We start from the raw sequence: 15,480 nt of genomic DNA on the forward strand, positions 1-15,480 counted from the left end.
TCTCTTCCCCCTTCCACCACATACATAGAAAGAATTATTCCACTCATAAGTATTCATTTTAAATTAGCCGATACCAAGCATTTTACGCAACGCAAGACCCAAAGATTTAAGGAGGGATTTTACTCAGGGTGCATGCCAAACTCTCAAAGGCCAGTTTGAGTCCCAACACTGTTTAACTGTAACCTCCCCCTGCCATGCTCCTTCGAGCATTCACTACTCTCCCCAAGTAACCTTAGCGTTGCACCATTCCAGTTATTTTAGATCACCTTGTGAAGAAAAGTTTAAATTGATATGAGTATCTACCTAGAGGTGTTTTCTTCTTTTTCTACTTAAAAAAAAGCATCCCAAAACCGCCAGCACTCTAGGTGTAAATACTTCGGCCTAGAAGAAAAAATTCCTATCACTGCTGGCTGACTTCAGATCTGACATGATTTAAACCAGAATTCTCTCTAATATAAACAAATCCTTCTCCAAGAGATAACACAGAAGAGTTTACCTCTCTGCTTCCAGCCAGCTCCCCTCCATCCCAGCCTTTAGTTACCACCTGTATCTTCTCAAGACCACGAGCCACAGGACTGAACCTCATCTACACCCCAGGAAGATTAGAGTCAGTTAGTTTCCCTTGTGATTGCAAGCTGTAATAAAGGATGTTTACTTTTAAGCACCCAGATTCAAGAATAATTTTCATATTATATCAGAACATAACTACAGTAAGTCATCACAATCGACTAGTCCGGTTCCAGAAGTTCTCTCAAGACAAACACTGACATCTTCGTCTTGTCAACAATTTTATCAAACTGGCAGTTTAGGTTCCAAAATTTGTCAGAGATGTTCAGAATAAGTGCTCACAGCACCTCAAACAGAGGAGGGATGGGTTTTTTGTACCATTACTTCATTTCTTTTAAACCAGCCTTACATAATCAACACTTTTTCCCCCCACCCACCCAATTAGCCCCACCTAAGAAAGGCCAGTAAAGAAAAAGTAGTATAGACACGTATCTGCACTGAAGTACTGGAACATAAGAGATAGGTAGTTGCAAGAAGTTACTCAGCAGCCTTTTTCCACAGTGTTTATTGCCAATTCATTTTATATAGCTTATTTTCAGGAGATGGGCAGCATAAAAACCGCAACATCTATTTTAAAAACTATATTATTCATTACAATGCAACAGTCTCAACAGTATCTTCTTACAGCTGCATTTATCTAATTCAAAAATAAAACAATTGTGATCGAGTTAAAAAGTTTTGTACCTAACCCTTCCAACAGTCAGCCTTCAGAAGTCGAGCAACTTTGGACACCAAATTTACAATCACCGTGTTTGACAATAACCCCGGATCTTCTCCCTGTGCAAACCTCTCCTACGGAAACTATTTAATAGCTTTGTTAATAAGTCAGTCTCATGATTACATCAGCATCTACTCTTACAGAAAGAACTGTTTTATCCTTCCTTTACATAATTTTTGATGTGAACTGTGAGTGTTCTGGAGATTCAGGTAACTACTGCATTGCTTTGGGAGCCTGCACGCTAGATATACACGCCCCGGCATATTAACACTGACAAGTAGTTTAGACACGCAGTATATTAAAACAATAAAAATGATGAAGATTTACATCAAGCTGCCCAAAACCATGGCCATTTTCGCATCTAGTTCAAACTGCACAATCTTGATTTTTATAGCTGAACTCAAAAAAGTTTACTAAAAAAACAAAGCAGAATGACACCAAAGTTTTCTTACCCATTCACCTTCTACAACCTTGAATTCTTCCTTTGTCAGTAATGATTTTGGGTTTTTTTTGTTTTGTTTTTAAACACAACTTTAAATCTAATAACATACATTCTCCTTATAACATCCCAGAAGTAGCAGGAGGGAATACGAATAAAAAGATGCCAGATTCTAGAAATTGCACATTCAAGTATAGTGTCATCCAAGAGAGCTGTCCTGGCTTTCACATGTCACCTCTAATCATGTACAACAAATGAAAATTAGAATTCCAAAAATAAAGAACTATCGCCACTGGTTTGTTAATAGAAGTTTCACAACCAGAGACCTCCATTTAATCTTGTTACTGAAGTAGTAAATACTGCCAGTTTCAATAGTCAAATACCAAGAACTGAAGTATAAACTTAAAGTTCGAGTATCAGTTTTTCTAAAATGCTCATTAGTGACACGTTTCACCTACACACAGACATACACACAGTTACTCTAAGCTGATGTACCACACTGTAAGGAAAGGTCCTGATTCCGTTTGAGAATCTGATATTCCCCCTCTCCCTCCCACCACACAACTTGACAGAAGTGCTTACAGGAATAGAAAGCAAACAGAAGGGGAAAACACGACATTTAACGAGTGCATCTATGTACATTTTGCACCTTTTCCCTCCTTGTATCTAAAGTGAATGGGTCACCGTGTTCGTTACGCTTTACATGCACGTGCTCTCCCCTTCAGGTAGTACCAGTCCTGTCCAAAGGATCTCGGCAAGCAGCAAGAGCAGTCGCTCCACACCAACCGACCGGTGCTTTTACTGCGGAGGCTGAAGGACGTTTAAATATTCTGACTGGCCCAGCTGGTAGGTTGTGTTTCCTCCACAGTCCACATACTGGTATCTCTCCTGGGATATTTGCTCAGAGTGGCCAAAGTAAGAGGTCGTCACTGTCACTCTTAAAAAGACAAAACAGAAGAGGTATTTGGTTTGTAAGGGACTTCAATTCCCTAAAGACCAGCATTCCTACGTTACTAGGGTTTTTAAGGAAAGAGTTTTGCAATAAAATATGCAATATTATTAATGTGGAGCAAGAAACAGACCCATCGGACGAGACTGTGGACCCTGACAACAGCTCAGAGGACATTCTCATGCTGGTCAGCAAGAAACCATGGGAAGAGTAAAGTCAGCAGATAGATAGCGTATAATCTCTTGAGAAGGAAACATCTCTGAGAGAACTGTGAATAGAGAACTGTCTCTTAGAGAACTGTCTCTTTGTGCTTTGCAGCAAACTTGTAGCTTAACAGTTAGCAAACCTATGCAAGATGCACGAACAGTGAACAATTACTGACTTGTGGCAACAGGCTACAAAAGCACCTGAATCTTACAATAAACATCTTCGCTTCACCCTCCGGCGGAGTCTGTGTTCTCAATTGCCACATATTGAGAAAGTTTTAAATAAAGTTAAAAACAATACTAGTTTTCCACAACAGATTTTCTCCAAAGACATTTGCTTTCCTGAGCACAGACTCTTTTTTCCTAAAGAAGATGGTAACGCTGAGGTTTACTTGTTATTACTTGCTTTCTCCTTGCAAAGTGAAGTGATGATTAGAGAAGTTACAGCCATGGTCAGTCTACAAGTCTTCCCCCTTATCCCCCAGCAAAAAAAAAACAACCCACCATACCCCACCATGCTGCTATTTATGCAATCAGTCACGAGAAGCGGACTCTGGCAGAACACCAGGAGCCTGTAACCACTTCAAGATCACGAAGATCTCAGCAATTTTTGAGCAGTGGCTGACACGCAAACTCATTTCAAAGCATTTGAGAGCTCACCAGCTCCACGGCTACAGCCCAACTGCAGAGCAGGTGCAGTAATCACAGTCCTGCCTATTCAGGTGTCTTTACAGACACTTGTCTGACAAAAGACCCAGTTCAGTTTCAAGAACTATGAAGCCTCTACAGCAGAAAGCAAGTTGAGTTCATTTTATCTATGATGCACAGACTCCAGGATTAAGGATTCCTGAATAATATTTTGACAAGAATTACATGGCTTTTAAAGTTGTTTCCAAAGACTAGGATTAAGGATTTCTGAATAATATTTTGACGAGAATTACATGGCTTTTAAAGTTGTTTCCAAAGACTAGGAAGTTTCCATACTTACTGCATCATCACTACTATGTTATGCACTTTGATAGAGGCTAAAGTACAGAAGTCACTGCAAAAAAGAAAAACAATTGTTAGATTTGCAACAAGCTTTCACAGGCAATTATCTAAAAAGCAACAGTTGTGGCTTCAGCTGGCATTTCTGCTATCTGTGTACGTAGAGACTACAGAGCTGGTAGCAATGGCAACTAAAATACTTGAAAAACACTGCCTGTGACTGTAGACTTTTTTTTTTGCACTTATCCCCTTCTGCATTATGCAGTGACCCTTAACCAGTCTGCAGAGATTTTGAAGTAATTATCATAGTTATCATTTTCTTGCACGATACCTCTTCAAACTGACATTTTCTGACATGCACCCACATACCAGTTATACAGAGCACTAAGTGTATACACTTCCCCCCCCTCCTTAAATCAATTGCTCTTGATCCCACATTTTCCAGCTCTGGAACAAAAGGCATGTGACCAGTGCAACAAGGTTGCACAACAGCCACCCACAATATTTGCATGCCCTTGTCATTCCTTTTCCCAGCACCAACAAACATCTGCTGAAGTATTAAACAGTGAATAAATGCAGGTGATCCAAATTATATGAAAATACAAATAAAACGGTTTGGTATTAAAAGTTGTTCTATATTGGTATCTATAGTAGCGATAAATATATTGATTTTTTCCCTGTATTCAACCTAAGCTGATTTTACAGGACTTTCCAGGATCCAAACAATTAACCAGTCATGGCTAAGAAAAGACATAAATTGACTAGCTGGGGAAACACTGAAACGTACTGTACAACCCCCAATGCTGTAACACAAAGAAAACGCCACAACATCTCTGCAAATGCGTTTCTGCTCACTTTGAAAAAAGTCAGGGTTTGCACCATCGTAATTTTTAATAAGACCCATGCAATATTTAGAGGTGAGCACACTTACAACATGTAGCTCATTTCATCTTGTATGACTGTGGGCACCATATAGTCAATCTAAAAAAAAAAAAAACAAAAAACACAACAAGAAAATAACCCAATGAAAACACAAATGAGTAGATTTATATGTGAAGATTAACAGGTATTCAACTTTGAAAGCCTGTCCTATTTACCTGTTTCATATCCAGAGGACCAATGTTGGTGATGTTGTTTAGCCGTGCTTTGCCAATAACTGTTTTGGAAAACTGAACTTGGGCTGTGATATTTGCCACTTCAACAGAATAATAGTTGTTGTTTGTTATATTTAGTGTGTTCTGAAAAAAACAAACCACAAACAACCACAAAACAGTAACAGCTATCCGTTCTGCGTATCTTGACGAGCACACATTTTGAAATTTGTGCCTCAGACAGTAATATCTGAAATTAGGCAAGTATATTCTCCTGCCTTCTAGGATTGGGGAGGAGGGGTAGAAGGGACCATCACTTAACCTCCTTCTCAGTTTTTTTGGTGAATATATTGAGTAGTGCAAACTTCTGGCACAACTTCCCTGGTGACCACCCTCCGCTGCAAATAACTGCATTTCTCCCTACCCTCAATCATCCCTCCCAGGAAATTTAGCCATCACAGGACCCTTTTCTCCCATGGCTGCTTTGCTTCATTTAAAATGAGGAACTCTACCAAAAGTCTTTAAGCAATCCTCTGTTGACTGCATTACCAAGAAGCACGTGGAAAGAACTCCTTTAAGTTTTAAGGTGGATAAGAAATTATTTTTCCTCAAAACCAATTTTGACAGATGCCCAATACCAGGACAGCATTTAATAACATTCCTACATACACACACTACATTTCACTCATATTCCAAAAATAAAGCAGAGAACCACAAAGTCACAGTTCTCATGAAAACAGAAGATCCAGTGGCAGCTTGCAACTACACCTCTATCAGCTACAGCTGCAGGAACCAGCTACAGCAGGTCCAGTTAAATTTTTCAAAGCAGCCATTGTATCTGCTTGTATTTCTTAAGGCACTAACCAAGTTTACCAGCGAAGCACAATTTCTGTGCCTATTAAACCGTCACAGTAGTATCTCTTATTGCATTTATCCATTACAGACATCCAAACAGATAGCTAGACTCACCGTAATATTTAGATAAATTATACGTCTACCCTGTTCGTAAGTGACATATACTGACTTCACTCCAATGTATTCAACATCGATTGAGCGAGGAAACAAGAAGAATACAGCCAGCCCAGAAAGTAGCAAACATACAACTACAGAAGCAGTCACGTAGAGCTTTCTGGAGACAAAAAAAAAAAAGAGCATGTTAATTTTCTTTTAAGTAATAAGGAGGATGACTAGTCAATACAACTAGTTCAGTCTATTTCTAGCTTCCGTCAGCTTCCAAAGGGGAAAAAACCCCCCAAGCATGCTGTACTTCACATCTGTGTCTCAAACAGGTGTTACTCTTGTATAAATACATCAGAAATCAAGTTTCAAACATGTGGTTATCCCAACATTTATAACTTAAAAAGGAAAATGGAGACGTAAATATTTATGTGTTTTGAAACATAAGCACTTCCTCTTATAATTTATTTATAGCAGAACTTTTGTCATTCTGCAGGACTCTTGCAAAACACACCCAGAAAGAAGAATAAAGCTCTAACACAGGATTCTTTGTCATAAGAGACTTTCAGGGAAAGTGTTAGACTTCTGCTAAGGAACAGGAAATTCCCAATTAGTCTAATATTAAAGGGGTGTGAATGTAGGATAATAAAAAAAATACACAAATAAAAGGCTCTACTGCAGCTCCAAATTTCTTAAAATTAGAACACTGAAGTAGTAATACAAATTTGAAACATACTATTACATCAGATATACAACCCGAGATAGTATTACATGAACTAATAGAAATTATATCGGGGGAAAAATGTTATTTACTACAGAAGCGTCCAAACATGAAGGAAAGAAAACCAACAAAAAGTGTCAGAACAAGAAGCCCTGAGCACTGTAATTAAACCTTTAAGAAGATCCTAGGGAAAAATACAAAAGCGCTATCAGAATGATGAATTTGTTGATTTTGCTGGCTGCTCACAGCTTTACAGATTAATTTCTAGGTGATTTATTTTGTAGTTGTGGCCCAAAGATTTTATCACTTTATTCAGACTTCAACACTGAAGATGTAGCTACTAAGATCAATTAAGATGCTACACAGATTGACAGATACTGGCATAATTACTGTAGATGTTCAGATAAATATATCCATGAAGAGATCATACTGTCCTACCTAGCTTTGTAGGACATACTGTGATGGGACTATGCACACCTGTTAATAAATAACTCTCCAAGAGTTAAAGGTTAAGGTTGATATTACTCAAGAGCAGGGTTCTTTCAATAATGAATGCAAGAAAACATTACAGTGATTTTTTGCTTGATTCTTAATATCTCCTTTAAAATGCTGAATTTTAACTAGAATAAAAGAATTAACTGTAGATTCATGTATCACAACCGACTATTAACTTACGTTCTCCTTGGCCTCAGTCTCTGATCACTGTATGGAATTAGTGCTACCAGCTGATTTTCCTGCCCTGGAAACAAAAACACCCTTTCAGAATTTAAACAAACAAAGAATAAGTATTGCTGCAGCTACTTCAAACAAAGACTGCCCATTGTAACTTAATGGCACTAAAGAATAAACACTGAAGATAAACATTTAGATTCCAGATAATGGTCCAAGTAGAATACTCCTGTAGCTTATGTCACTTTCTGAAATAGAGCACGGCTTACACAACACCAGGAAGAAAAAACACCAAGCCCACCAAGACCAAAACTGCGACAAGTTCTGCCTCTGCACTGCACACACACAGAGGAGGCAGCATCCTCTGGCACCGCGTCCTTGAAAGAAACGGAAGAACAACAGAGTCCAGCTCTCTCTGCCAGACCATATAAGTCATAGGAAAACACCACTCGGAACTCCAAGCAGTAAAAACTGATCCAGAAGGCATTCTACACCTACTCTGCTTAAAAGCAGGAGTCAAGTTTCTTTAAAAACAAATACACATATCATTTTGGGTGGCTTTGGCAACACAAGTTATACATACACTGCATTCTGGGAACCACTGGTATATACAACTATTTCTCACGGGACTGAGCTGCAGCACCCTGGAAGCCTGGAAGATGGTTTTAAATTGAAAGAGGGGAGATTTAGATTAGATACTAGAAAGAAATTCTTTCCTGTGAGGGTGGTGAGGCACTGGAACAGGTTGCCCAGAGAAGCTGTGGCTGCCCCATCCCTGGAGGGGCTCAAGGCCCTGGATGGGGATGGGGCTCTGAGCAACCTGGTCTGGTGGGAGGTGTCCCTGCCCAGGGCAGGGCGTTGGAACTCGATGATCTTTAAGGTCCCTTCCAACTCCAACCTTATGATTCTGTAAGCCAAAAAAAGTATTTACTGGGATTTCTCCAAGGAACAAGTTACTTCATGAGACAGCATTTTTAAAAGCGGGATATCTTAACAGTAGAAATAAAAAACACAAGCATGGATGAACTGTTCAAAGTACATCTGCTTTTATAGCTTTTGCTGTACAAGAAATAGGAATTGAGATTCATGCCTATGAGAACAGAGATGTCTCAAGACCAAGTCCAATTTGCATTTTTTAAGCCAAATGCAGAATTTGACCAGCATTATCACTTTGCTAATCAACCACTTTGAAGTGATTCCATTCCAAATCACTGCGCTGAGCAAAGCGTGCTAACTAAAGCAGGCAGTTTTTGTAACATCAACATTTAAAAAAAAAACCTTTACCAACTCAGAACAGATTTCTATCTCAACTTCAATGAAGCATATTCAACCTTTGAACAAAACAGCCCGGTCCTACTTTCATACTTAATCGTACTGAAAAGCTAAAGCTGTCCAAGTAACAAAATGTGTTTTCCTGTGTTTATTATACAGTTTATCCATCAGATCACATGTTACAGTCTTCCCTCTTAGTCATGCAGTTCTTCTATGAACACTAAATTCTTCCCCTCTCCCCTCAAAAACCAGTCCCAAACGTGAAACCTTCTCATCAGCTCCTCCCCACCGTCAAGGGAAGGTCTTACAGCTGGAGCAGAAGGCTGTGCCTCAGCACACTGCATTTGCCACTCTCTCCTTCTGCCCAGCTTCAGGTACCCTGCATTCTCCTTTCAGAGCTCTGTTTCTAACCAGCTATTCAGGTGGCTCACCGTGTAGGAGAGAAGTGGAATAAAGCAGAATGTTTTATTAGAAGAAAAGGAAAAGCAGAGGATGAGAGCAGCAAGCAAATAAAAGGCATAAAGAACTAATTCCGCGCAGCCCACTCCTTCCCGAGGCAGCCAGAGATCCCATATATTTTCAATTCCCAGCTGGGATCCTCTGCCTGGCAGGGACAGATGGGACAGAGGGAGGGTAAGGGAAATCGAGGGCAAAAAAACTCACCATAAATGATGAGAGAAAAGCTGCTGTAGTAACAGGTCTACTTTTTACTCTCTGTATTTGCAGCTATTTTTGCCAAGTTATATATTGACTCAAACAGTTTAAAATAGGTAGTTAAAAAAGTGCAGTAAAATGTCACAAAATAAAAGTTAGAAAATTCAGCTTACAAGAGTTAGGGTTATGTGTGATTTTAAAGCTGAGAAGCAAGGAACACTAGCATTGCACAGACAGGAGAACCAACAGGTAACAACCAAAGCTGACTCAATTTGCTTCATTCATCCAATGTAGTTATAATAAAATCTTAGTGCTAAAAAGTCAAAAAGATGAAAAAACTTCATCTTGACTAGGAGAGCTATTTGTTACGGATTATTATAGTTACACCTGCATGTGGTTATGAGGTAGATTTATAGCTTAAAAAAAAGAAATAAAGAAAACTTACCTCGTGGAATTCTTCCTGTTCCCTGGCAAGTCGGGCAGGTGACGCTGTCTCTTCCTGTAAATTCCACGTAGGGAAACTGCGACACGTCTCCACATCTGCCATCTTCGTTGTGTGATTCCGAGTGCACCAGCCCGTTCCTCATATTATCAGACACTGTGCCTCCATCGTAGCCGTCTTCCTTGCACGTATGCATAGGCAGGTGAGAAAGTGATTTTCCCATGTCTAAAATAAGAGTCAGAAGAAAGTTTTCAGGGACAATGATTCAAACACGGCTTGGATTTATCCCTCCGCATCAGGTAACTATTAGCCTATGGTCATTACTCCAACAAGACTCCTCTTGCCCTCTGTTCAGATCCCTTAAGACCTGCAAAGCTGGAGTCAATCCCAATCCGCAAGCACCTGAACTAACTGGGAGCTTTGTTCAGATCCTCCACTACACACAGGTTGAAGGAGAATCAACCAGAGGCTTTTAAATTTGGACAGTAGAATTGCTGGCAAAAGGTTACAACAGTGGAGCAGTGCTTTTCAAAGGATTGTTACTGTACAGGCTTTCACGCAACACATTAATCTTGGTATAAAAAAATTCAAGACTGGGCTCTAGAAGGCAAGTCTGCAATTTTCAGTGGTGTCTATGCACACTACAGACCCAACTCTAACGAGCTTTTTAGGTTGGACTCGTTTTGAGAATACGGGATCATCTACTCATTGCCAAGCTAGAAATATAAATCTCCAGGTGTTTAAACCGATGATTCCCTTTCAACCAAACAGAGGAATGATTAACAGGAAAGTCAATGAAAAGATGGGAGTTACTTTAACATAGCTGCTGGCAATATGTAGCATTTATAAAGGCCTCTTTAAAAAATAAAAAGTATTAATCACAAAAGCATTTTTGCTACCTATGCAAATTTTAAAGTTTTCTCATGACTGGAGCTTTTCAGCCATGATACTGGAACTGCCTTGAAACACAGAGCACTTGAAACTAAAGATTATAATGAATTGATCCAAGTGGAAACGTCCTTAATTTGCAACAAGTGGAAAACAAACTCCAAGTTAAAAATTAAATAATCTGTACAGCGCTGGCAATCAGTTGTCCAGCTTATCCCCATAACCCACTTTAGTCACTTAACACACAGAGACACCAGCCACTCAATTCACCAGTGTCTTGGGGAACAAGATGATTTTAAAAAAGTATGCAAAACTTCAGTTTTTCCATTGCAAGTGGCATTTTTTTTTTAAAGCACCTGCTAGTAATTATCATGCTGCTTCACTGAGAAAAGGAAGCTCTAAGAGGGAGATTAAGAGAGCAAAACAAGCCAGAATATTTTTAAACTAACCACTCAGAACAGAAAGATCTTAAATATAGTGATGGTAACACGAGCACAACATTGATTGGTTATATTGCCTCAAAGGCTAGGTGAGTGTAGGGGGGGAAAAGGCAAATGCCAACAAGTCCCAGTTACTGTTTCAGCAAATATGCAGCATTATTCTATTCAAGTCACTCAACCCTTACAAGAAGGAAAACTATTTATCCTTATGCTGTTACAGCACTTTTTAAATGTTCTAAATTTGGGAGCTATTCAATAATGAAAACTGTTGAACTGAAAAGTAAAACTCTTGAGCTATTGAAAAAACATCTCTGAAAAAGCTGTTGACAAAGTTGAGGATTATTCCACTTAGGGTTTTTGCTTACTATTTTCCTTGCAGCTGACCTACAGCCTTCAAGCTCTGAAACTTGAGCCTTGCAGCTTAGGCAACAGCTGTCACAGATACAGGTCTGAACACTGAGGGATCAGTCCCTGGCGCTGTTGTGCTACAACTCTACTCAACTTACCTGCTCTACTGATGGTAGGCCCAGGCTACACCTACATTAACAACTAAACACAGAACAAGCAGCAACTCTGTAGAAATTAACAGTTATTGAGGACCCAACAACCACACTATACATGGTTTTGAGTGTTTATTTCACACTAGCTCTTGTCTAGACTGACAACACCCACTCACAAACAAAGTGCACCTTCCAGTTTTAGCTCCTTCCAAAAGGAAGAGGGTTCACGCGCTCCCAGATCACACTGTGACGTGAACCAAGGTGCAGCAAGCAAGGATGACTGGGAACTCATTCCAGGAGCACACCCTTCTCCTGAATTAAAATACTCCTGCAGATGTATCCTCCAATGCCAGCTGTACTTAAACTTCTATAATTAGAATTTAATATTGTTGTTCTACTGCCAGAGACTGAAGAGAGACATGTCTCAGTTCACAAATGAGAAAACACCCACCTTCAAGTGAATTGTGTTCCTCTAACATGTTTTCACCCCTCAACCAAGCACTGAACTTAATACAGCTGACCAAAACTCAAGAACATTTTGTTCTTTTATCCAGCACCTACATGCTGAACACCGGTAGTTCCGAGAATATATCAGCCTCGATACTGTCACCAAAGCCACAAACCCTACTTCCTTAACAGCTGTGCTTTGACCCAGTCTCTCCCTCATAACCGATGTATATATTCCAGCCTCCCCGGACTTGTCTGGGGTTCCCCTGAATTCACAGTCTGTTATAACGAGTTTGGTAAATTACAAAAAAAGTGTTGTGATAAGCAGCTTTTGTTTAAGGCTGCACCCCCCAGCTTGCGATAGGAGAGTACACAGACAGTGTCCCAGGCACACAGAACCGCCACATCCTGAGCTAAATGCAAGGCTCAGGGAAAAAATTTTTTGTTTATGGAAACAGCAATAAAGTAATTGTTACACTTCCCCAAACAGTTAGGGCGGCATTCTTACCCCTTACACGCAAATGTATAAACTTGAGGTTACAGACCTACTTCTTTTTCAAAGCAGCACAAGATTTTGAACTGCAACCACCTCCTGCCCTATCAGCTGTGTCTTAATCACCAAGATTACAAGCTCCTCCAAAACAGAGGATTCAGCAGGGGCAGGCGGGCCATCCCCACTGCTGCCCTTCACCCCCCGCTTAGAGACCCCCCCTCCCGGACACCGCCGGCTCGCCAAGGCCGGCGCTGCCAAAACACACAGGAGTCAGGAACCTCCCTGAGATTTACGGGATTTCCTCGCTCGCCAAGGCCGGAGCGGCGGCTGCTCTGGCAAACATGGCGAAGTTTCCAGCCGCCGAACGCAGACCGAGACCCGGCGAGCTCGGCCGATGGCGGCCGGCACCCAGCAGGCCCCTGCAGGCGCTCGGCCGGCGGGCGAGGGGGGTGTCGGCGCGGGAAGCCGGCCCAGGGTACGCGAGGCCCCGCCGCGCGCCTGCCCAGGCCTCGCCGAAGCCCACGAACCAGCGCCCGGCCCCCAGCTCCCTCAGGGCCTCGCAGACAAGGCCGCGCTCGGCCTGGCTCCGGCTCCCACCCCAGGCCCGCCGTCCCCCGGCTCCCCGCCGCGACCCTCCCCACCTGCGGCGCGGGCTCCGCGGGCCGGGCCGGGCCGGGCGAAGGGGGAGAGGCAGGCCCGGAGGCTCCAGGTACGACGCAACGGCCCCGCCGCTAAACCCCGGATCCGGGGCCTGCGCAGGGGCGGGGCGACGGGAGGCGGTGCCGCGTCGGGCCTGGCCCGGCCCCGCCGCTGCCGGACGCGGGCGGGGCTGGGCCCGGTTGCCGGCGGGCATCAGGGGGTTACGAGCGTGAGGCGATGGCGGGGCCTGAGGGGTGCTCCCGGGCCCCGGGGGTAGAAGCAGGAGGAAGAAGAGGGAAAACCAGGAGATGGCGCAGCCCCTCTCCACAGCTGAGGGACGGAGGGCAGGGCGGGTTCCCCCCCCCAGTTTCTCTGTCAGCGGTCGGCCGCGGCTCTGCCCGCGTTTGTGTGGGCCCCCGCCTCCACCGAGGCTCTGAGTTTGCCTTAATCACAGGAAAAAACCTGATTTTACTTCGTGGGCCTTCCACCATGGTTATTTTCTGTTCCCTTTTGACAGCTCCGGTGGAGGTAACTCGCCAACGCTGTGCTCCGGGGGAAACGCGGTGCTCCAGCAAGGAAAAGCTGTGGCAGGTCAGCAAAAAAGGGTCGTAGGAAGCCAGGACACGCCGCCACCTCAATTCAGTTTTGTAACTCGTGTCCCGAGGTTGCTTTGTACAGCTGCTGTTTATTCAGGGCACGGGCAGTGGGATGTTCCCTGAGCGATTTGCCAGAGGAAAATGAAGTACTGTGGAAGTGAATAACTTGTATTGTGTGCCTGCATCTGGTCCGTGAAAACCACTACCCGCTGTCTGTGGCAACACACGGGACCACTCCTGTGAGGGGATGTGGCGGCAGCAAAGGGACAAGTGCCGCAGGATGAAGGAGTCTGGGGAACCTGGGAGAAGCTCTGCCTAGTTCAGGAGCCTCGTCCCACCTGCAGGAATGAATCAGGCTGAGGGAAACCCTGAGATTCACACCATGTATCAAAGTACAAGGGCAGGCAAAGGGGCAGGGCTCAAGGGAGAGGATGAGGAAGCAAGGTCCTTACACCAGTTTGGGGTGATCACGAGCCCGGGGCAGGGTGCCAGGCTGCTCCAGAGGCCGGGAGGAGACAGGCTGCCTCCAGCAGCCATCCAGAGCTGGGGCAGGCGTGAGGCCACCTGCAGTACAGCCCTGACGGCAGTGTGTCAGTCGCCTGGCTGCAGGTTCAGGAAACAATCAGCACAGAAAATAACCTTCCCTCACCCAAACATGTGCTCAGAGAAAAAGTTCTGCACATATCTTTACCTAGGCCAATGCCAGCCCGTTTATTCCCTTTATCCTTGGAACTTCCTGCTGTTTTCTGCAAGTTTAAGAGGTCTCAAATAGCAATAGGCCCTAGCCTTCATTATCCAGTTCAAGTAGAGTCCTGCATGCTGCTCATTAGTGACTTGACTCTGCTTCTCTAGCCAGGCATGGTCAAACTCCTAACACTATTGACAAGAGTTGGGATTGGGATGTCCCTTGTCCTGGCAGACCTTCATCTGAGTCTTTGGCCCATCACTGTTTAAGGTTCCTGAGGTGCCCATACAAAAGTCTCTGTGCAGCAAGATTGACCATCGTACTTCGTGGGTTCCTAACTATAAAATGATGTGTAAGTAATCTTGAAGAGATCCCTGGCATGCTCAGGACCTACCTGGAGCTTGTATCTTGCTTTAGAGCACCAGCAGATGCCAAATGATGTGAATTTGTTTTAAATAATAGGGGCTGCGAGATACATTGACCTAAATCATCATACAGCAGGGAACATACCAGAAAAGGTCTAGCAAAGAGATGTTTGGAAGGGCTTTTAGAGGTCACGCTGAGTTCTGGCGACTCAAAGTTACTCTGACAAATTCTGTCAATACAAGTTTATTCAAGGAAAATATTCCTAGCAAATTTGAATTAATGTGGAGATTTTGATCAAATAACAAATTTTCACCTTAGACTGCAGCAGTTTTTATCCAACATTTAAAGCCCCCAACTAAGGTCCCATGCAGATCAGGATGTACAGGGTTACCTAGGAGGGTGTTTCACATGCCAGGACAGATGCAACAGTTGAAATCAGGCTTTCCAGATAGTTCTCTGTTACTATTATCAATAGAGAAGTTTCCTGTTAAAGACTTGTCACTACTCACTGTGGCCATTCCTCTGTAGTTTCGAGACATCCAGAATGCCGCCCCCTCGCCCCCCGCTTCCTTTTCTTTAAAGCTGTCACGATGGAAGTGAACGTATCTCTGGATATCTCTTTGCTTTGTGGTATTTTCAATTATGAAGTACATGTTAGAGATATAATTCTAGAAAGAGAAATGGAAATATTGGAAGGATCTGACTCACCCATTAGTTGCTGCAAGTACATCCATATAATATAATATACTATGTC

At 42.8% G+C, this 15,480-nt stretch overlaps 1 protein-coding gene across 1 annotated transcript; it reads right to left on the reverse strand.

Annotated features, from left to right (window-relative positions):
- Nucleotides 1-1,054: 1,054 nt before the first annotated feature.
- On the reverse strand, nt 1,055-13,202 carry TMEM106B (transmembrane protein 106B). The gene is made up of 8 exons (XM_074150621.1): nt 13,082-13,202; nt 9,676-9,897; nt 7,311-7,374; nt 5,927-6,086; nt 4,964-5,104; nt 4,798-4,847; nt 3,868-3,921; nt 1,055-2,661 (listed from the first exon to the last, which is right to left on the reverse strand). Exons 2-8 carry the CDS (start codon nt 9,893-9,895, stop codon nt 2,523-2,525), a joined length of 828 nt encoding a protein of 275 aa, XP_074006722.1. The 5' UTR covers nt 9,896-9,897; nt 13,082-13,202; the 3' UTR covers nt 1,055-2,522.
- Between the last annotated feature and the right edge of the window lie 2,278 nt (nt 13,203-15,480).

This window comes from Numenius arquata, chromosome 7 (genome assembly GCF_964106895.1).
Source record: "Numenius arquata chromosome 7, bNumArq3.hap1.1, whole genome shotgun sequence".
In the NCBI taxonomy this organism is placed as follows: Eukaryota; Metazoa; Chordata; class Aves; order Charadriiformes; family Scolopacidae; genus Numenius; species Numenius arquata.

What these genes read in the sequence shown, in the direction of transcription:
- TMEM106B (XM_074150621.1), bottom strand. Translation starts at nt 9,895, where the DNA reads ATGGGAAAATCACTTTCTCACCTGCCTATGCATACGTGCAAGGAAGAC. An exon ending in AACAGGAAGAATTCCACGAG is followed by an intron (nt 7,375 to 9,675) that starts GTAAGTTTTCTT and finishes TTTTGTTTCCAG; the next exon opens with GGCAGGAAAATCAGCTGGTA. An exon ending in AACATAGTAGTGATGATGCA is followed by an intron (nt 2,662 to 3,867) that starts GTAAGTATGGAA and finishes TGTCTTTTTAAG; the next exon opens with AGTGACAGTGACGACCTCTT.